The 23721-nt window shown below is 34.4% G+C and overlaps 2 protein-coding genes across 2 annotated transcripts in view; one reads left to right on the top strand and one right to left on the bottom strand.

Moving 5' to 3' along the window:
- Positions 1-22709, top strand: part of LOC126744788 (peroxidase) — an 80215-nt gene extending 57506 nt beyond the window's left edge. Inside the window, exons 9-14 of the mRNA XM_050452345.1 lie at positions 3464-3705; positions 3760-3892; positions 4120-4450; positions 7411-7542; positions 7627-7773; positions 14350-22709. Of these exons, the coding sequence (XP_050308302.1) occupies positions 3464-3705; positions 3760-3892; positions 4120-4450; positions 7411-7542; positions 7627-7773; positions 14350-14455 (1091 nt within the window). The 3' untranslated portion in view covers positions 14456-22709. The remainder of the gene's footprint in view (positions 1-3463; positions 3706-3759; positions 3893-4119; positions 4451-7410; positions 7543-7626; positions 7774-14349) is intronic.
- Positions 22623-23721, bottom strand: part of LOC126744785 (DNA replication licensing factor Mcm2) — a 34952-nt gene continuing 33853 nt past the window's right edge. The window contains exon 13 of the mRNA XM_050452337.1: positions 22623-22973. Coding sequence (XP_050308294.1) covers positions 22842-22973 — 132 coding nt within the window. The 3' untranslated portion in view covers positions 22623-22841. The remainder of the gene's footprint in view (positions 22974-23721) is intronic.

The following is a 23721-nucleotide window of genomic DNA, read 5'->3' as shown; positions in this document are numbered from 1 at the left end:
CACTATCAAGCAATGGTTGCAAGATTTCCATAACAATAGATTCCGCAACCGATTGTCCATTTATTTTCTCTTTACCATAATATGCTTTCAGGCTGTAAGTAAATCCTCCATCTAGACATAATTTATAAACTTTAATGCCGAACTTATGCCGTTTTCCTTTTATATACTGTCGAAAGGATAATTTACCTCGGAAAGGTATCATGGTTTCATCGATGCAAAGAGACTCTTCTGGAATAATGCAGAAAGAAGCATTCTTGTTCAGCATATCAACAAGGCATTGAGTTTTATGAAGCCGGAAGCATTGGGAGGACAATCTTCATTATTTGCCAAATGAAACATACGTAAAAGCAGCTCAAATCTATTCCGCGGCAAATATTTTGATATTTCGTTTTTATATAATGGATGTTTGCGCCAATAATCTTTTAGTGATGGTTTTTTATCCAATCCCATCCAAATTAAAATAGCAATAAATGTTCGTATTTCGTTATAATTAGTATCCACCCATGCATTTAGGCGAGAATATTTGCCAATATTTTCATTCGTTATGGCAAGAATAATTTGCTGTTCCGCGTATCGATTTGTTTCGAAAACAATCTTATTAATAACATCGTCGGATACAAGTAATTCAAAAAAATGAAGTTCATCCTTACCGCGCATTTGGGTCTGCAAGGCTAGTGAAATTCTAATATTCATTGGTAGAGTGAATGTCGAAAAATTTCCTGAAGCTGGTCTCCACTCCGGTCTTTGATCATTGCCTGAAGAATCTATGTCTATATCTAACTGGGCAGATGTTGAAGGCTCGGAAGTATCTAAAAAAATGGAGGGTAGTGTATAAGAAGATAATCATTACTATGAAGAGAAAATATGAATTTTAGACGTTAAATTTGATATACATAAGTATTTCACTTAGTTTCGTACGCGAGTTAGTATATTGAAACTTTGTACAACACTGTTTTTTTTTTAATAACATTTTAGAAAATAAACTATGTATAAAAAATGGAATTGCCAAACCTCCTACGTACCTAACTGACGTACATACTTCATCTTTTTCTTTTTAGGGCGGTCTTCTTCAGAACTGCTTGAAGATATCTCGCCTGCCAAATATGTCGGATCCAAATCAGAATCTGAGATATTTGAAAACTCGTCACTCATGTCGAGGTCTCTATAAATCTCTATTTCTTCTGCTGCAGCCTCCACTGCTTGTTGCATCTCAGTATCAGAAATAATTCTTTTCTTTGCCGCCATTGCTCCTCCAAATTATAGCTCACAAAACAACATGTTTTTACACCGATTTTTATAGAAAGAATGACTGAAGAAGGCAACAAACATAAAATGCACGTGGTATTTGCGCTTCTAGTGAAAACCGTACAACTGCTGCCATCTCTCCAGGCGAATCAACATTGACCTTGTACATGTCCAGATAAGGTACCCATGGTTTACGACATAAAAAAATAAAACCTGTACAATCAGGTACCATGTGTACCATATTTGGACACAGCTTTTTTAAACTAAAAAAAGCAAAAATTACATAAATTTTTACACATGCGTTCGTTTTGATGCACACAGACACTGTTTTTAATAAAAAATGGGGACAAGGTAATTTTTTTTTTCTAATTGGGACTGGCAGTTAACGTGTTAAGGCCTCCAACAAAGCCTGTTTTTGATATAAAAGGTTGGTAATGGTGGATCCCTCATGAAGGCATGATGTTCACCCCCCAATGCCACCAATGCCTCAAACAATTTCGAAATCAAAGTTTTTTTTCTAAAATTGTGAAAAAATGCCCCTATTTATTGACAGATTAAAAATATTACGTAAAACTTGGGCAAGCATAAATCTACATGACTAAAAAGAAACCACAGGGATGCCGTCTGAGTTAGGACCAAGAGTAAGTTTTAACTCACTTAACCCATTAAAGTCATCAGTAACAGGAACCTGGAGTACACCCAGACTTTTCACAAGAAATATCCAGGGAAAATATTGAACAAGTTTTAAATTGGAACAAGGATCACTCAATTCAATATTGTTATAGACCATAGTTTAAGGATACTCGGCATCTCTCGGTTTTGAATTGACATGTCTCTAAAATGATGCATTATGACTGCTTAAAGTTTTCATATTCTTCTTTCTTTTTCAAAATTATATCCTTTAAAGTTAAATCCTACGATATCTATTTAGGCAATCTAGGGGTTCTGTAAAAGACAACGGCTGTATAGAGTTCAATTATACTCGTAGAATGCAAAGTGTCATAAAATTTAGACACAACCAGATTGACAATATGACAGTCGCACACAAAATTCCAATTTACAATTGTCAAACAATAGATCTGTTTAAAATTAAAATAAAAGTGATCACTGACAATAACCTCCGGTACATTTGGAATATTAAAAATAGCCTCAAAGACTGAATGTGGAGCATCCCACTTTGAGGAGTGGACTAACACTTACTGGAATAATTATATCATTATGATTTAAAATCGATAAATCTCATTAATTTCTAAACCTGATAAGGATACCAATATTATGAAACAACCCCAAATAAGAGCACAATCAGAAATGTCTGAAAAGTTTGTTTGTTGTTTATATATATGAGGCAATACCAAATATACAGTTGGAAAAACTTACAAGTTAGATTCATAAAATAATAGTATAAAACATACTTGCTATACATATAGTAAAGCCTAAATTTAATGTACAGGGTGTCCCAAATTCGACGGTGACCATTGGGATCTTGGAAACCGTGGGAGTTACGGGGTCGGTTAAATAGAGGCAAAGTTGCGCATTTTGGAGCTTAATTAAATGACGTTTAAATAATTTTAAAATTTCGGATACTTCCGGAGATATCCAAAAAAAACTGAAATTTGTCAAAATCGTTTTTACCTTCTACCGAAAGAGACATCGAAAAACTAAAAACAGTTTTTCATTGCCACTTTTTATGCTCTACAACATGACGCAAAAAAAAAATCCGATATGGGAAGTACTAAAAGGAGTAATCGGAATTAAAAATAAGAAAATCCAATATGGTGCCCATAAGAAAAAATAAAGTTGATGATGATCAAAAAAAACGAAATGTCAGATTATTTTTTTTTTGCGTCATGTTTATGGACATAAAAAATAGCAATGAAAAACTGTTTTTAGTTTTTCAATGTCTCTTTCGGTAGAAGGTAAAAAACGATTTTGAAAACTATCCATTTTTTTCGGATAACTCCGGAAGTATCCAGAATTTTAAATTTTTGTAAATGTCATTTTATTAAGCTCCAAATTGCGCAACTTTGCCTCCATTTAACCGACCCCGTAACTCTGACGGTTTCCGAGATTCCAATGGTCACCCTCGAATTTCGGACACCCTGTACTCGTCTAATGAATAAAAATAATTACTTATTAAAATGGACCTAACCTTGGTATAAATTATAAGTACTACAGTATTTACAGGTTGATCTAAGTAGCTAAATCCTTGATTTTCTAGGTGAAATCAGAGTAAACGAACAACTAGTGTTAACAGTCATGCACACCCTAATGGCCAGAGAACACAACAGAATAGCGAGAGAGTTAGCGGCAGTAAACCCCCATTGGGACGACGAGACCCTTTATCAAGAAGCCAGAAGGATCAATATCGCCATTATCCAGCATATTACTTATAACGAATTCTTGCCGATTTTGTTGGGAAAAGATATGATGGAGAAGTTTGGACTTCTCGTACAGAAACAGGTAATACTAATATCGTGATAAGTGATATACAATTAATCAAAATTGAAATCATAGGGCTATTGGGACGGTTACGATAGCAAAGTCAATCCGAATGTCATCGATGCTTTTGCTGCAGCTGCTTACAGGTTCGGACACTCACTTCTACCAACTGCTGTAGAGAGGTGGAGTAAGGCACATAAGTTTATTGGTGAGTCAACTACATAAATATGAAAACTATATTCTATAATAAGTGTGGAAGAAGTATGAAAATGATATCAAGTACAACCTTGTATGACTATATATAAAAAAGTGAAAGCTGGACACCCAGTAACCTAAATTCATGTTTTGAGGCATGACCTTTAGACCTTTATTCACTTTTTCACCAATTATGGAATAAAGCGATTTCTTAATTAAAAACTTTATTGGAATTTTCAGCTTCCAAACGTCTCTCCGACCTGATCAGACGTCCGTACGACTTATACAGACCAGGCGTGTTAGACGAATACATAATGGGTCTTATGAATCAAGTTGCTCAAGCTATGGACGACGCTATTACTCAAGAGGTGACCAACAATTTATTCAAAAAGGTCGGGGCCAAGTTCGGTATGGATTTGGTCAGTTTCAACATGCAAAGAGGCAGGGAATTCGGTTTGCCCGGTTACATGGAGTTTAGGAAATTCTGTGGATTGCCCGTTAGCGAGACGTTTGAGGAAATGTTCGGTTCTATGGCTAATGAGACGATTTCGAAATATGCTTCGATTTTCGAGTAAGTATAAATGAAAAAAATCTTAATTTTTATTTATGTTAATAGTCAGGAAAAACTACTGTTCATGTAATAAAACCAAAACGTCAAAACATTTACAGGTTTGTTTTGCCAAACACCCAGATCCAGACAGGTATTACTCAAGCTCACCCACTTTGTGTCTCCACTAGTGTGTTATATCCTGAAACTCAGTATAATAGAACTGATTTTCTTCTGCAAAATCGTCCAACGCATCCAAAGGAGTCCAACTGCGGCCAGCTTTAATGTGGTGCTTGCTATGCCAGACGTCAGTAATCTTGACAATAACCTGTAATTCGAGCCATTTTTTACTTCAAAAGAGCCACCCAATAAAATGGTGTTGCTGTCTTGCCCTTTAACCAATTCGGAAGCATTAGGGAGAACTCCTTTTCCACTAAATTGCCTTTAGAAAAGCCTGTGCTCCCATAGTCAATGCTGTCAGACCTCACCGACTTTCATTCTTACATAAACGACCTGAATCTCCTTCTGAATTCACAGGGCAAGCTCCGAAATATACAGCAGATCACATTGCTCCTGTTATGCAAAGACAAAGCAGCTTTTTTAGTCTAGCTTCTAAGCATTTGTTACTTTCCGCCCTCCGGCATTTGACAATCAGTAGTATAGGTTTTCTAGTTCCCTTTTGTCTGAAAAGTAAAAGCTCCATCTGATCAGAATTGACTAAAAGCTCCATTCCCATGTACCATATTTCTATAGTCATGCATGCAATTGAAATCTATCAAGTAGAATAGCAAAATTTACTAGACTTTTAGATTATTTACTTATTAATTATGTTTGAGGTGCTTCTAAAGAGCTTCCTTGTCTTGACACCACGGTTTTGGTGACAGCACTCATCACTCACTCTGATCTACGTCTGACGATCTCCTAGAGTTGAGCCAAAGTCTCCTCTCTGGTAAGGGAAATCTGACCCAACTGACTAATAAAGGAACGACGGAGGATTCCAATTCTGTAGATCCCAGAGGCCAAGTCGGCTCTTGCTTTGTATACCGCCCCCTCAATATTGAAAAAGAGAGCCAAGTTCAAGCAATTTCTGTGACCTCGAAAAAGTGGTCTCAGATAATTCGCATGGACAAGTATTCTGGTCTGAGAATAAAGGCTACAAACAAGCTGCATATTTCGTAACATAATAGTGTTAAGAACAACTTCCATGAGGTTCTGTAATCTAGCCAATGTGTCAGAATTTATGACTTTTTTCCGCTATCCAGCATATCACCGTAAGAATAATGATAATAATATAGAGTGCAAGATGGTAGGTTTGCTATCCCACTTTCTGCCGACCTTATACCACACTTCCATCCTTTATAACTGCGATATACGGATAGTGGCCTTTCAGTTCGTTGATGTGTTCACACTCTCGCTGATGCGTTTGCTCTATGTCAGTTGACTGACTATATAAAACCCCAAGTACTTGTTTTATTTGTGGAGGTTTTTGGTACATTGATGAAAAACTAGATTCCTCGTGTTTGAAAAGTATTAGCTCCATCTGGCTAGAACTAACCTAACTGACCACGGAAATGGTGATTTCTGAGCTTGTAGATCACTGCAGATAATGCTCTCTCATGTAATAACAGAAAGCCAAGTTCAAGCAATTTCTATGACCTTCTATCTAAAGTGGTCTCAGATATCCCGCATGGATGATGAGTGTTCTGGTTTGAGACTGTTGTACACTTCAGAAAGATACGTTTTACGAAACACACCTTAAGTAAATTTCGAGAAACTTAACGACACAGAATTTCAAACAAGAGTAGGCCTAAGACTTAAGAGGGACTTAGGAGAAATTGTCACACCGGAACAACTAGGCACAGAGGATACGTGGGATGAAATAAAGATATATCATAGAGAAAGTTCAGAAATAGGACATTGGGTTTAAGAAAACGTTTACTGTGAGGAGAAAGTATACAAAAGCAAGGAAAAAAGCAGGTAGGAGTCCTTAGAAATGCGAGTATTGACATCATAAATAGGATCGAAGAAAAATTAAAAAGATAGAAGAACTACGTAGAGGAACTGTTCGATGCTGACCGACCGGAGTCTCCCACAGAGGTGGATGATGACTGATAAAGTAGAAGTAAAGGTACTTAACATTATCGCAAACCAAACTACTTTAATTATTTAACACTATCTAGAGTGTAGGATAAATCTCTTCCGAATGGCTCAAGACTACCTTCGTGGCGATTCCAAAAAAGCCAAACTCCTCTCAGTGTCATAACTACCGCATAATTAGTCTGATATCCCATATCCTCGGCAGTAAATGGAGTCCGCATCACTAATATAAAATTCACAGACGACACCGTGATTCTAGCAGATAAAAAATCATACTTGAACAACTATACTTGAACACTTCCAAGACCAAATTAATCGTTGTTTCCAAGGTACATATCACCAAAACGCTTCCGATCAATGGCAGAAACATCGAACAGGTATCATCCTTCAAATATCTTGACCCTAAGCGGGAGATACGTTCTAAAATAGAGCAAGTCAGAAAAATGTTCACTAGAGTCAACCAGTTCTTCACCAGTCTTAATTTGAGCTTGGAACTTATGTATATTGCCGCATGCTTCGTCTCTTATGGATTCATCGAGTTGCAAACGAAGAGGTATTAAGAAAAATGAAGAAAAGAAAAGAGTTATTTAATATCGTTAGAAACGAAAAAAGAGAGAAACAAGTTACAAGAGAGAAAAATACCTAGTATAGAAGACGTGGAAGCGAACGTAGAAGAAATAAAGATCATTCTCGTACTTAAGATAAGATCGGGTGCTAAAATATGGGATGCTCTGGTACCTAACAATGGAGAACTTTTGCATCTAGGTTAAAGTATTTTGTGACAGTTGTATATCTTGATGCCTTGTTCAGCCCATATACTATACCACATGACCATGCTCATCTAATATAATTTAGTTATATATAAAAGACATTTTCACTTTTTCTAGGCATCCATCAGACATTGATTTGTGGTCGGGCGGTGTATGTGAGAAACCATTGCCAGGAAGTATGTTGGGACCCACTTTCGCATGTATCATAGCCACACAGTTCAGTTATTCAAGAAGAGGTGATAGATTCTGGTAAGTTTTGTTCCAGGTTGACCATCGTTAGACCCATATCATTGGTATTGGCAAATTTCTATTTTGAAAAATAATGATTTTTAGGTACGAATTACCAAACCAGCCATCCTCGTTCACTTTACCACAATTAGAGGAAGTACGTAAAGCACGTTTAGCACGGATCATCTGCGATAATACCGATTTGATTGATACTGTACAGCTATACCCTATGGTGTTACCGGATCACGAAATGTAAGTGAATTGAATACAGCAGGCATTCTTAGAACAGAATTTCACTTACTAGCACAAGATTCTGCCATCTCAAAAATTCGATTTTGTTTATTGAGTTCTATCGTAAGCTACTTGGCAGTCCTTCCTGAAACTTACGATTTTGATATATTTCCTCTGAGTAGCTCCACAAGAATTCCATAAGTCAGCATATCATGAATAGCTGCATGGTATGATTTTTTTAGCACATGCCATGCAGTTATTTATTAGTAGACCGCACCAGTATCGATTTAGCCAAGAGAACTCAACTCAACAAACCATCTTAATACAATTAATTTTATCATAACGGAATTGCATTAATGTGAGAAGGTCGAGGCATTGTAATATGATCCTTCAAAGGCTTTTCCTATTTTGTTTTATAATAACATCATACTTGTTGACAATCAGTCTTACTATATGACCTGCTTCAGAAAAAGTTTGCTCTGAAAATACCTGGTATAGCTAGATAGAGCAATTCGAATTTTCTAAAAGTGTTCATTGCTTCCCTGGAGTTTCCATAATCGTTTAGGCGCTGACCTGAGCGGACGTGTGTTTTTGCGCTGACCAGTAAAGTGTTAAGGTTTGGCTGTATTTATGGTTCGAAAATTCTGAAATTTTCACAGAAGCTTCTCTGGTGACCACTACAGATTGTCTATAGAGATAAAAAATGTCCTTGTGTGGGCTTTGCAACACGTCGGCGGGATCCTCTCGCAGCAAGCCGCATCTCACCTGCGCAGGATCTTGTAAGAAGCGATTCCATGCTGAATGCATGCGTATACCCAGTGATGCAGTAAATGTTATTACAGCGATTCCTGGACTGACTTGGCGTTGTCTTTCCTGTCGTAATCTACCTTTGGATGAAATTAAAAGTACCATTCGGGAAGCTTTGCAGAACGACATTTCTTCTGTCAAAAAATCAATATTGCAGACCATAGATGAGAAACTCTCTGTTCTACAACCTACTGAGATCCAGCAACCTAGAGTTAGTTATGCAGATGCGTTGAGCGGTCAAAAAACAAGGCTTATTATAAAACCGAAGAATACGGCACAAGATAACAGTCACACTAAGGCTGACATCTTAAACCGTATCAAGCCAGCGGATGAAAGCATATCCTTCAACCATGTTAAACACATTGCAAATGGCGGTGTTCTTGTCACAGTTGAACCTAATAGCGCAGAAAAAATGAAGGATCTGGCCAATGAGAAACTTAGGGAAGACTACGAGATTCGAGAACTTCAGTCGACAATGCCGTTGATCCGAATAGTTGGTTTATCAGAAGATTACTCTAACGAAGCACTAGAATTTCATTTGCGGTCTCAAAATAAATTGTTGTTTGGTGGTGCATCTAGGATGAGTGTACTTAAGGTCTGGCCTACAAAAAAAAATGAAACTATATTTCAGGCTACTTTACGTTTAGATACTTTTACTTTTAAAAAGCTAATTGATCAAAAAAGAATTGTTGTGGGTCTTGACAATTGCAACATTTATGACTCCACATCAATAACACGCTGTTTTAGATGCAATGTTCTTGGTCATTCAGTGAAGTTTTGCCAAGGTAACGTCGTTTGTCCTCTTTGCGCAGGCGCACATGAAGTTAGAATGTGCACATTAAAAGCAGCAGATAAAAAAAATTATAAGTGTGCTAATTGCGAGTCTTTAAAAAATAAATATAAATTGAATATTGAAATCAATCACGCTGCTTGGGACCATTTTGCTTGCTATGCATACAAACAATCTAATAGCAAATTCAAGTCCGATATTTTTGGGTCCACTCTGTAGCAACCAACTTTATTGGTTTCCCCCAACCTGCAAGGTGAAACCGCCTGCCCTCTCTCTCGTGGTTCCTGCGGCTCGCATTCAGTCGAGTCTCGGCAGCATGGTCGTTGCAATGACCTTCGCATCTGTTATCAAAACGTTAGAGGACTTCGCTCGAAAACAAAAGTACTTTACAATTCTCTTTTAACATGCAATTTTGACGTTATTGCTTTGGCCGAGACTTGGCTGAATGATGGGATTTATAGCTCGGAACTTTTTCCGAATGCGTACTCTGTCTACCGCTGCGATAGAAACTATGCAGAGATGTCCGAGAAGAGGGGCGGGGGGGTGGCATTAGCAGTAAAGCAGTCATTTTCGGTGGTAAAGTTAAACTTGGCGCTTTCTTATAACCTTAAAAATATTATTGAAATCATAGGTATAAAAATTATATTTGAGCACTCTTATGTATATGTTATTTTAATATACATACCACCCGGACTTAATGCTGATATATATGAAAATATTTTTGAATACTTATCTTCTTTAACCTATCTTTTCAACTCAAAAATAATTTTGCTAGGAGACTTTAATATACCTGAGTATATTAATTATTCGGAAAATTCATTATCATCCAACAGATTAAACCAGATTATTTATACTTTAAACTTTTTTGACTGGAATCAGGTAAATTTTATTAAAAATTCTCAAGGTAAATTATTGGATCTGGTCATTACATCAGAGCCTCAATTCTGTACTGTGGAGCGATGCTACGACTTCTTGGTTGACGAGGAAGCTATCCATCCTTCGTTATTTATAAGGTTCAATTATACCCCTGACAAAAAGTTTAATAACTGTAAAATAGATAATATTTTTTATAACTTTAAAAAAGCTGACCTCAGATTGTTATATGACAGTTTTCTTAGAGTTGATTGGAGTGATTTGGAAGCGGTTAAAAATGTTAATACTGCTATGAACATTTTCTATCTGAAGATTTATTCTTGTCTTGATATGTATGTTCCGAAAACTGCAAAAAGAGCTCGTACCTACCCGCCCTGGTTTTCTTTTGAAATAGTAAGAGACATAAAACAAAAACATAAATTTTGGATAAAATTTAGACGCTTTCATTTTCAACAAGATTTAATAAATTTTCGAGAATTGCGTTCTAAAATAAAAAGAAATGTTGAGCTGTCATACAAACAATACTGTGCGAGACTTGAGAATGATTTAAACTCGCAGCCTAATAACTTTTGGAAGTTAATTCGGAGTTCACAAAAAAATAACTCCCTGCCCCAAAATATGTTTGATCAACAAGGAACTTTGTTATCGGATCCGCAGAGTATTACTGATGCATTTGCAGCTTTCTTTCGGAGCTCATACACGACTTTTAGTTCACCTCAAGCCTCTAACTCTAATAATATTCAGACACCGTACCCGGAGTGCATAACCATAACTAGATTTACTGAAAACGAGGTATTAAGTGCTTTAAAAACTATAAAACCCACACCGATAGTTGGACCTGACAAAATACCCGCATTTCTTTTATCAGACTGTAGACATGTTTTTGCAAAACCATTAACAATTCTTTTTAACTTGGCCCTTAAACAAGAATGTTTTCCTGATCTTTGGAAGTCGTCTAAAATTGTTCCCATACATAAAAAGAATGACAAAAACATGGTTGAAAATTACCGGCCTATCACAATAATAAATAACTTCTCCAAATGTTTTGAGCGCGCACTTCATTCTGCTTTATATCCTAAAGTGGGGAGTCTTATAAATACTCGACAACATGGATTCATGAAAGGTAGATCTACCACTACAAATTTGATTTCTCTTACAGAATATATCACCGAATCAATAAATGCAAACTCTCAAGTCGATGTTATTTATACAGACTTTTCAAAAGCATTTGACCGACTAGACCACAACATTCTCATTAATAATTTCGACCTATATTATGGATTTTCTTCTTCTTTGTCAAATCTTTTACAGTCCTATCTTACCGAGCGACCACAACACGTGGAATGTTTTGGTCGTAGTTCGGTGCAGATAGTTGCCACTTCCGGAGTCCCACAGGGCTCAATTCTGGGACCACTTCTTTTCAATTCATTCATTAATACAATATCTGACCAACTTGATGTTAATAGCCTGCTGTACGCAGATGACAATAAACTATATATTAGAATTGACTCTATTTTGGATTGTGAGCGGCTACAAAATAATTTAAGTCTTTTGAATACATGGTGTAAAAATAATAATCTACCCCTTAATGCGGCTAAATGTAATGTTGTCTCATTTGGCTTAAAGAAAAACTTCATTACTTACAACTATACCATAGATGATGTTATTCTGCCTAGATCAACTGAATTTAGAGATTTAGGGGTGATCTTTGACAGCTCTTTCTCTTTTCAACCGCATATTTTAGATATTGTCAAGCGCAGTTATAGAATGTTGGGATATATCATCAGGAACTCGCAAAATTTTAATAATGTTCTTAGTCTAAAAATTCTGTACTTTTCTTATGTCAGATCAATATTGGAATATGCATCCCAAGTTTGGTCACCATATTATACAAATCATATTCATGAACTTGAAAATATTCAACGAAAATTTCTCAAATATCTTTGGTACAAGAGTGACGGAGTGTACCCAGAAATTGGTTTCCCACATCAGCGTTTATTGGAAAGATTTTCGTTTGCTTTGCTGGAGGATCGGCGAAAATCCGCTGATTTGCAATTTTTATTTAAGTTGGTAAATAATATTATTGATTCACCAGATCTATTGCAGCAACTAAATTTTCATGTGCCTCGCATATCAGCAAGGAATACATCAACTTTTTACCTATCAAGACCTAGAACCAACATTTGTAAATTTTCTCCTCTGCGCAGAGCATGTAACATACATGACTCTGTTCTGGATCAGTGTGACATCTTTAATTGCAGTTTGTCGGAAATTAAAAGGGTACACTTTTCCTAGATGTTTTACCTTTAATTTACTTTGTCTATATTTCTTTTAATACCATTTGCTTGTAATTATTGATAATATTGTATTCTTTTTGATTTTCTTAAGATACCTATGTTTTGTAATTTATTGTTGTAATTTTCCCACTCATTAATTGGAATTTATTCTGTGAAGTGGTGTAAATAAATAAATAAATAATAGCTAGGAGATAGTGTTAGGATAGCTTAATTTCTTTTTCTATATGACCTGCTTCAGAAAAGACTGGCTCTAAAAAAACTGGTCATGCTGGTATAGCTAGATAGAGCAGTTCCAGTTTTTCGGAAATTCTTATTCCTTCACTGGGGTTTCTATAATAGCCAAAAAAAAGTGTAAGTACAGTTTAATTTCTTTTTCCAAATATCTGACCGAGTATTTGATTTCAAATATTTTTGTGTTCGAATTTTGCGGTACTGCTATTGAGTCGTCTGGCATATATAAGAATGCCAGTTTTTTGAAAATTTTCAATCATTTACTGGATCAGTTTCTATGATGGCTAGAGGAGAGGCTCGTGTAAGTGCAGCTTAACTTCTTTTTCCTAATGACTGAACAAAGAAATATATGATTGCGGTATTAGAAACTATGATGCTGATGTCTACCCAACTCTAGTCAGGAGATTGTATTTTGATCTTTCAAAGGCTTTCGACACCATCAATCATAAGATCCTACTGAGTCATCTGGCGCATATAAGAATGCCAGTTTTTTGGAATTTTTTAATCCTTACTGGATCAGTTTCTATGATGGCTAGAGAAGAGGCTCGTGTAAGTGCAGCTTAATTTCTTTTTCCTAATGACTGACCAAAGAAATATATGATTGCAGTATCAGAAACTATGATGCTGACATCTACCCAACTCTGTTCAGGAGATTGTATTTTGATCTTTCAAAGGCTTTCGACACCATCAGTCATAAGATTCTATTGAGTCGTCTGGCGCATATAAGAATGCCAGTTTTTTGGAAATTTTTAATCTTTTATTGGATCAGTTTCTATGATGGCTAGAGGAGAGGCTCGTGTAAGAGCAGCTTAATTTCTTTTTCCTAATGACTGATCAAACAAATATATGATTTCAGCATCAGAAACTACGATGCTGATATCTGCTTAACTCTACTCAGGATATTGTATTTTGATCTTTCAAAGGCTTTTGACTCCATGACTTAGCAAATAAAATCTTAGGCTCTTTTATGGAGACTAGTTTCGCTGACGGTTCGATAAAATATATTGATGACTAACTCAACTATAAGTGGTATTTGTGGCTGCTCAGAAGCAGCAGAGCAGATAAGATCATGGTGAAGGAATGAATAATAATGAGCTAAAGTTCTATGTTGATAGAACTGACCTTTTAATAATTTCTTAGCTGAAAACTCAAATAAAGTCATGTATGTTGGTTTTGATCAAAAGTCAGAAAGTATACAATTTGCTAAGTTTTTATTTGTATAGTTCTCTAAATTTGGAAAACCACATTAACGTAATAAAGTTGCTTGAACAGCGTCTGTAGTTTAGTGAATTGTTAAGTAAAGGATCAGTTTAGCTGAACAGGCAAAAGTCAAAAAATGTTCTTAGGTCACTAAAGAGCGTCCAATCACATATTTATCATTAATATTAGTTGCAAACTACAGCAACTTGTACCCGCAATATAAATATTCTAAGTATACCATTGCAAAGGTCTGATTTCTTTAACAGTAGTCTTTTGTATATCTTTTTAGGATGGTGAAATTTGGTGCTCGTAAGTGTAAAAAAAGAAAATGTTAACAATTGACAGTTTTCCCGAAAATTTAGATTAAGTTCTCAATGTAATTTGATAAATTTTTTCTAGTAATCCTCGAGTACCGTGCAAGAGCCAGATAATTCCCAGCATGGACTTTTCGAAATGGGCCGAGTTCCCGCATTCGACGTTTTATGAACATATAGGAAAAAAGTAACCTCAATTAGTTTTAAAATGCCATGGTATTATTTATTTTCTAGGTAAAAAAAAAGAGAAAACGCTTTTTTGAGGATGAAAAATTGCATGAGTGAGAGCAAATATTCCTATGAATTTAAGTTAAATATCATTTTATATATCAAGATACTGCACAGAAAATGGAAGAATATGTTCACCAAATTATAACATACACTTTAGAAGCGACAACAATTTATTGATATAAATGTCATAAAAAGGTTACTGTTTTCTCAACTGGGTTTTCTAGACAGAAAATTGCAAAAAGACTTAAATAGTCCTAATTATTTATTAAACTGCTGCCAATATGTTTGAAGCCTTTAAAACTTATTCTATTTATGGTTTTCCATGTTTAAAAAAACTATTAAAAATCATTATCCAAAAAGTTAGGGTGAAATAATAGGGTGTAATCAAAAAAAATAATAGTGGCACTTTAAAATTTCATAACAAAAAAACCAAAAGAGAAATCGGGTTCATTTTTAGTAGGCACAAAGCTTATTTCTTTGTTAAATCAAAAATTCTGGGTTAAAAAAAATAGCTTGATACCTATCTTAATTTATAAGGAAGTTATGAACTTTTTTCGTGGAGCAATGATAGGGAATAAAACTCAAAGATTTTCTGAAAAGTATATTACGTAGGTAAGTTGAGCAAAACAGGCTGTGACATGTTTTTTTTTTAATTTATTAAACGTTATATGAGGTAAGCGATACTGGAAAAGTTAGTTCTCCTCTTCGCCCTAAAGTGGGTTCTGGTAAAACTCGCTCTATATCTGATGCAGCCACTAAGTGATGATCCTCTTGTTTAGGCCAGTGAAACACTGAACTATACGCGTTTCGGTTTGATTTTTTTAAAACTTAATGGTAGGTTGCGATTCTTTATCAACGTTGTTATTTGACCAGTATAGAAAAGTATACTTTTCTTTCCTTTAAATGAGACCAAACCCAGTTTCCAATGTTAAAGTTTTCTACCTCTTTGAGAAACAATTCGTCTTGTTTTAATGCTTCTTCATCTTCCTCTAACCTTTTTGCATAAGTCTCAAAGGTGACGTCGTCGGATTCACTGTCACTTAAAATTTGCGGTTCGTCTTCATCTGAAGAGCTCTCATTAATATATTTTGCTGTAATTTTTTTTGATTTCTTCTTTGTTTTCTTTGCTAATTCTTTCGCTTTCTTTGCTTTATCTTTCGCTATTCTTTCATCTTCTTTTTTTTGCTCAGCCTTTTTCTTTTTTTCTATGTTTTCTTTTGCTGTTATAATTTCAGCTCCCGGAGCTACCCTTTGTCTTCTTTCTTTTTCGTAGGGCGGGGCGATTGCCTCACTGTTTCCAGCAACAATTCTTCAAATGATACAGAACCGCTACTTGGTGCTGCTATTGGTATTGGTCTACTTGGCCCTGCTATTGATTCTGGTCGCGGTTCTGATGCTGGCTGCTGCGTGGTTGGTTTCTCTCTCGATGGCTTTTCAAGGTTGCTTGTGCTGGGTTCATTAAGAGGTTGTTCTGTGGCAGGTTGGGGATTTCTCAAACGTTCTTCATATCTTCGTAGAGCTTCTGGATCATATTTAAAGCGGTCGATAACAGATCTATTAAATGGGCATATTCCTCCTCTACGAAAGCCCGATGTCAGTAAAGCTTGATCTGTCTCTTTCCAAATTGTGCTCACAAGTACCGAAAAATCTTTCTTTGGTATTTTAACACCCACATGTCTTCTTTGGTACTCCGCTAATTTGGAATCCCACCGTGACTTAAGGCTCTTAAAGACCGCTAGGTCCATGGGTTGCAATAGGTGGCTGGAGTGTGGAGGTAATTTAAGTACAATTATTTATCATTTTCGACAGCCGCCCCGATAAGTTTTGGGTCTAAGTGCGTTGAATGTCCATCATACAAAAGCAGGATTTTGTATGATGTGGAAGTTTACAAAGATTTTGGTTTCCATCCAACCATTAGGTGACGCAGCATAAGAAGTACCAGGAAAGGTAGATTCCTTGGGAGCCAGCCAGGTACTCCATAGATTTTTTCCCTTAAAAACAATTAATGGAGGCAGTTTATCCCCATTTGCGTTGCCACCCATGAGAACTGTAGTACTCTCTCTTCCAGGCCCGGTGGCTATTCTTATCATTGGCTTTTTTTCTGGCATACTCCAGTCCTTGTGGTTTTTTTAAAGGTAGCCTGTGCCTTTTTTAAAGGATAAGAACCAATCCTCGCCAGGTATTCCATCTTTAAATGGCGTTTTTATATTATTTTTCGTGACATACTTTCCCACCAATTCTAAGATTTTCTTTCTGCTGAGCCCCCAACCCCACTTCTCCATGATTTTTTATGGCATTCACTAATTTTTCTTCATCAGCTGCAGGTATTGCGGTGGGTCTTCCTTTGGACGTGCTTTTTGATCCTCGGGTTCTTCTTAGGTGTTTTTGAAGAGTGGAAAATGGCATTTGATACCTCTGGGCACCACCACAAATACTGATATGATTTTCTTGGATGTTTCTGATCGCATCTTTTAAGTTCAGTACTGTGAGAAAGGTCTTGTTTCTTTATTTTATACACTCTCACCATTTTGAAGGAACTCACTAGGAACCGTATAAACTAGTCTTAGATCGGTCCTATTTTAAAGATTTCCACACTGTCTTTACAATTAATTAAAGTCTTTGGTAAGTATTTACACTATTTCTTCGATATTAGTTTTAGCCTGTAACAATAGAGAAAATGATAGGTTAAAGCCTAAACACTCAAGAAGGAGGAGACTGGGGCAAATGTAGTCAGTGATTACACTTACCCCATATGCGTATTTCGGTGGGGTAAATGTAATCGCTGGCATACATTTTTTGTTAAGTATCGAAAATCAAATCTGATAGCAGAATCAACATTCTTGTCGAAAATTACCTAAGGGAGAAAAATATTACAACTAAATACTAATATTAGCAGTAGTAATAGGAAATTAAAATTCCTAAAAGGCACTCACAAAATTATTATAAATGTCAAAGTACAAAAAAGAAAAAGGGAAATCTTTGAAACTGGAACTAAGAGGTTAATAAAAAGTAATATTTTCGAATTGAATCCGAAGAAAATATGTTCCAAAACGTTATAAAAAAAATCATAGGGCTTGATTATATTTGCCCCATGATTACATTTACCCTACTTCACCCTATATATAAGTTATTACTCGTATATTGACTATTTTAATATTAACTATATTGAACTATAAAAACCCAACTTTTTCAAAATTTAACAACGATTATTCAGTTTCAATTTTAAGTTTAGTGTTTGTGATAAGATTATGTAATAACTTCTGTTCTTTTTTTTAACATTTTCCATTATTATTTTTCTTTTCATTTTGGCTCCTATGCTAGAGGAAGATGCGTAAAGGAACTTTGCCTGTTGTTTGAAATATACCTATAATAGAAATATTGATAAATATGAATAATACAGAAGGTTGAATCTTTCTTTTTTTTGCCTTTTAACTCTGAAAACCTGCGTCAATTTTACATATTCCTGGCAGAAGTATCACGACGAAATTAATTTCTTGAAAGTATGGCAACGTATTTGCTATTTTTAATGGCAATTCCTGTTTTTTTAAACATTATAAATAACTATAATTTATAAATAACTTATTATTTCTCATTTCATGTGAAAAACTAAGTTTGCAAGCCGATAGGTAATATTAATACAAAGTAAAGTTAGGTATAAGTAAAATCTATATTGTTTTGACGAATTCATACTCACCTATTTTATTGGGTATAAAATTTCAAAAAAAACTTTATTTGTTACTTCTAAGTGATTAAAGAGTTTTATCATTTTTTCTAATCGTTCCTTATTCTAAGCCTCAACTACTGCCTCAAAGAAATAAGAAATTACTTTAGATATGGAGGAATGACGTAAAAAACTTTCATTTCATTTACTTTCCTTGTCTCTTCCGGTCGTTTTTAGACCTTAACTGCCTCAAAGAATTAGACGAATCAAAATTTCGTCGAATTTAAAATTATGACAAAAATAGAAATTGGAAAACCACTTTTCTATAATTTTATTTAACCCACATCATCTTTTCGTAAGTTTTGACGTCTCAGTTGACCAAAACTCTAAATATTATTAAAAGTAAATTACAGTATGATGATAATTTGGCAAAACGCATAACACTAAATGTTACAATTGTACAACTCTTAACCTATTGTATAAAAGCTGCTTAATTTCAATATAATAATGAATTTTATCAACAAACTTTGGAATGGCTCTCGGTTCTCCTCTTTCACCAATTTTAACTAATATATTCATGAAAAATTTTGAATCTAAAACTTTTAATATATTTCATTAAAACACTTTTAATATTTTAGCGATATATTGTTGATTTTTCCAATATATCACCATAATAAAAAGACCTTCATAATATTTTAAATTATATTAACTCCAAAGAGTCTACTAAAAAAAATTACTGTTAAAAAAGAAGCTGATAGGCAGCATCCTTTTCTTAATATTTAAATATAAAAAACTTCACAAAATTTTCAAACTAGAACTTACCGTAAACCAACTCATACTACTTCCTGTTTTCTGTGCGTTAGTTATAGATACCATAAATGTGCCATAAACAGATAGATACTACGTTTTTATAAAGTATTTAAATCGATTTGAAACCAATCCTGTTTTTATGCAGAGACAATAATAATATTTATGCAATAATAATTTATATAAATTAATTATTCATCCTATAAATGATGAATATGGCCACAATACAATTTCGAGGTCTTTTTTATTCGGCAATATAATACAATCTTATATGATTCCCAAATGGAATTCAAAACCCCTTTTTCAAGGTATTTTCAATACCCAAACAAGATTCCAACCGATTATTGAATTCTTCGTGAAAACGTATTAAATTTATCTGAGGTCCATAAACTTAAACTTAGGACCCTAAAACCTCTGATTTTAAGTTTTTTTTGCAGGTAGTAAGTATTTTGCTTTCTTTAGTATTTATTTTCAACTTTTTCACTTAGTAATCAACTTATGCAATTTTTCATAGTAATATACGAGGTTAGTTCAATAAAGTCCTTAGAAAAAAAGTTGAGAAAACCGTTTTATTTGAAATAAATCTTCTTTCGCCAAGCCATTTTTTCAAATTCGGAGATAGAAAAAAGTCAGTGAAAGCCAAATCTGGTGAATACGATGGATAATGTAAGGATCCGTCGAACCCTTTCGTCAAATCTTACGTAAGATGAAAATTTTTGTTTTCTTTTTGCTGTTAAGTAATGTGATAAAGATAAATTTCGTTTTTGTGATGAATGCAGAAAAATTATTTATTGACACAATGCAGCGAGAGAGTTGTACACATTTAAAATTATAATCCTCATATTTGCACGAACGTTCGTGCGTGCTGTAGCTACACATGTTGGTAAAAAAATTGCAGTCAACAGTGAAAACAATTAAAGCCTTAATAATATAACATAATTCGGTGTAATACGAAGATTGTTTCAATGACAGAAATTAATTTATCTTTAACTTTCAATGAATTGAACAAAATAAAGCGTTCTTGGTTTAAACACTTTCCATCCATTGAACAACGGACACAATCATAGGTACTTCTGACTCACAGAATCTTTCTGCTTGTTCATATTCCCCAAAAGATTCAACATCTATATCTTCATCATTAAACCAACAGAGCCAGATGAGTGAGTGATTTTTACCATGTTTACGATGCCTTATTGTCAAAGATTGAATTTTTTGTATTCGAACACATTTGTTAACATTACATTAATAGATTTTTCTTTGATGCAATATGGCAACTGGTTCAATATGCAATGCATATGTCGCAAGTAGGTTTCACGATGCTGCAAACATGCATAGGACACTAAGATCATATTGCATTAACCCTCCATTAGTCGCGTGGATATTTGTAACGCTAAGAGTCGCGCGGATGACAGTTGTCATCCAGTTATTATTTTTCAAAAAATGATTTATAAACGAAAAGTTTAGTGGAAAAATGTTTTATTTTATAATAATGTTGCTAATATTATGATATTCAGCAACAACTGGATTACCGTCTATATCAAGAGAATTCCAAATGTGAGCAAGAATATTTCTGAATTTTCTTACTCTCTCAAAATTAATTTTTCTCTAACTGCCAAATTTGGCGAGATTTTTTAAGATAACCTTCCACCACTGTAAAGAGACGTATGTAAGTTGTTTGACATTTTATCAATTTTGATATTCACTGAAATTCCGATAAAGAATTTCATAACTTTGTTATTTGATGTAACCTCTAGACATCGCACAAATTGCAAATGACGCCCAACATGTGCTCTGTTTAACAGGTAGTAGACAACACTACTATTTATGCGATATGCGCTATTGATCTATTCGATAGTATCGTATTGATGAATTGTATTGATTAGTTTTGAATACTAATTGAATTCTTACTCTTAAAAAAATTAAACTTTTTTTGTGCTTGATTATTCTCCTATAGATATTGGATTTTACTAACCACACAGACTCTCTTGAAATTACCTATATCTTATATAAACTCTACTCGAATAATTAGAGTGAAAATTTGTGCTCAATATTAAAGTTGTCGTTAGTCTCAATGGCTTCCATATTTTTTCCAAAAATAATCATTTTAATTTTTGAAGTATTTAAATTGAGGCCATGGGCTCTTGAAATTAAAAAAATATTATTTAAGTCATGATTTATAAGTTGAGAAGCGTGAGCAATATTACCAATCTTAAACGAATGGTAAATCTGCAGGTCATCCGCGTACTGATGCGACTTACAATTTGTGATACGAGTAGGAAAGTCAGAAGTATATACTAAGAATAATAAAGGTCCCAAGATTTCGAACCCCCATGTACTACTTGCTGACTTCTGTCACCCAGATAGCTGCTTATAAAGGCAATCGCATCATTACCCAGACCATAATGGCACAGTTTTTTTAAGAGTATCGTGCTGTAAAATGCTTTACTATAGTTATGCTATAACCAGTACGACAGTCTGACTGAGTGAAAGGTGACAACTGAATCAGATAAATGTTGACTAAGTTGGTCATATACAATTCTTTCTAGAATTTCGGACAGGGTGCACAAAATACTAATGGGTCGAAACTGTGATTTGACTGTTTAGGAACCGGCATTATAATTGATTTTTTCCAAAGTGAAGGATATTGATTATAAAATAAACATTTATTAATAATGTAAGTAATATGAGGTAGGAGGCAACAAAACTGCACAGGTTAGCACACGCGCATTGTCACGATTTAAAAGGAATTTTCTTCTCTTTAAATGTGGTTGTTCTTTTATTTCCTCGTTCAAACCGGTGCAATAACCACGCATAATACGCCCCTGATATCGCCCCCTTTCCTTTTTTCAAGTAATCGATGAGAATGATGCCATCTCCATCCCAAAAGACTGATTTTGCCACTGTTTTCGCCTTCTTCGAAAACCGTTTATCCTAAAAAACCACTGCTGCGACCTGTCTCTCCATCTTTGGAGTATAATAGTGAATCCTAAAAGAAACTGGATTGTCACGGAAACGCGTCTTAACAGCATCAAGAGTCGATCACACTATTACGCTTATTCTCCGTTGTCAGCAATCGCGGCACTCATTTTGCCGCAATTTTTTGATCAAAAATGAAGCGACGGTACCTTAGGTTTTAACGGTATCTTCAACTATTTTCCCGCACTTTAATTCTACGATCACTTAAAATCAAAATTGTCTTAATATTTTCGGGAGTAGTCACTTCCACAGGGCATTCTGAACAATATTGACCTTTTGTGGATGAACGGCCAGGTTTAAAATCATTTATCCAACTGTAAACAATTGCAAGCACAGTAGCAGATGTGCCATAAACTGCACCCAACTCAGCTTCTATCTCTTTTAAAATGAAAACGTTTAATCACTGCTCGAAACTGACTTACTCGAAAACAAAAGTTTAATCAACAATAGAAGTGGCACTACGTAACAGATGAAGCTGAAACTTTTACAGCTTTCTAGTTAATAGTGCTGCAAACTAAGAAAAATTAATCTTTTCTTGGTTTTTTTATAAGGACTTATTGAACGACCCTCCTAACGAACGCATTTGTATATATTAGATTTAAGGTATGTATATGTTAAACCTGTATCATCAACATCCTTCATATGACATAACAACATTCTACATAATAATAAATAAACATTAATTTTATTTAAAAAAATGTACGTTTATTTAGTTAATTGTTTTTATAAAAAACGTTATTTTATATAAAAAAATAAACTGTATAAATTAACTTACGGTGGTATCATTTAATAAATTTAACAAAGAAATGTATACAATTGTAACATGTGATGCCGAAAAAGTCATCAGCCTGCAACATTGAGTAATTTGATGTGATTTGATGAATGGGAAAATAAATCTTGTTCTAATCTTCGGCCATTAGTTCTGGAACAGTATGGATTATTACCTTTCTTTTTGCATCGTACACAAAGTGGTTGCTTTCGAACACTTTGCTTTGGTAAAATGGCTTTAGGTCATGGATGTCGATTTGTTTCGCCTGTAAAATGTATATTTAAATTATTTATTTATTTGACGGGTTATGAAACATACATATTTAGGGTGTCCGCTAATTATTGAAAATAGTTAAAGCAGAATAAAAAAACAGGTATTAACAGAATAGCAAACAACCTTAATAGTTCATTCGCTGAAAGCAAAAGGTACAAACTTAGCGGCTAAAAAGCATTTTAATGTATGTGTTTGGAGATGCTGAACTCGATATTAATAATTATTGTTTAATTAGACAGGCACCAAAAAGTTATAAACAGTTTAATTGTTTAAATTGAAATAACTCGAAAGGTGTGGGTCGTACGAAAAAATAACAGTGGTGTACCATATTTTTCATCAAAAATATTTACTTTAAACCTTGCACGAACGTCACTGATAACAAAAATTAGGGAGCCTCAGAAAATACCTTTTGTTGCATAGAAAATGCATAACAAATATTACTAAAATATCTACAGCGGTTTCGCAGGTATTGTAAAAAAACATATCGCTCCATTTATAGAAGAACGTTATAACCCAAAAATTAATATTTGTCAAAATAGCGCTTTAAAGATTAATGATTTTTTTACTTTTGTGTAACAATTTAACCTTGCAGACAAATTAAATGCTGGTCTAAATGATTTTAGACCTCAAAGTATAGTGGTTAACAAGTGACATGAGATTTACACTTGAATTGAGAAATTTATGATTTATGAACACTTGTGTCTTTCTTCTCAAAAAAAAAATGCATTATTTAATTTTTT

This window comes from Anthonomus grandis, chromosome 14, assembly GCF_022605725.1.
Source record: "Anthonomus grandis grandis chromosome 14, icAntGran1.3, whole genome shotgun sequence".
In the NCBI taxonomy this organism is placed as follows: domain Eukaryota; kingdom Metazoa; phylum Arthropoda; class Insecta; order Coleoptera; family Curculionidae; genus Anthonomus; species Anthonomus grandis.
Note: the sequence above shows the minus strand (reverse complement) of the source record. Positions and strands in the feature narration are given on the sequence as shown.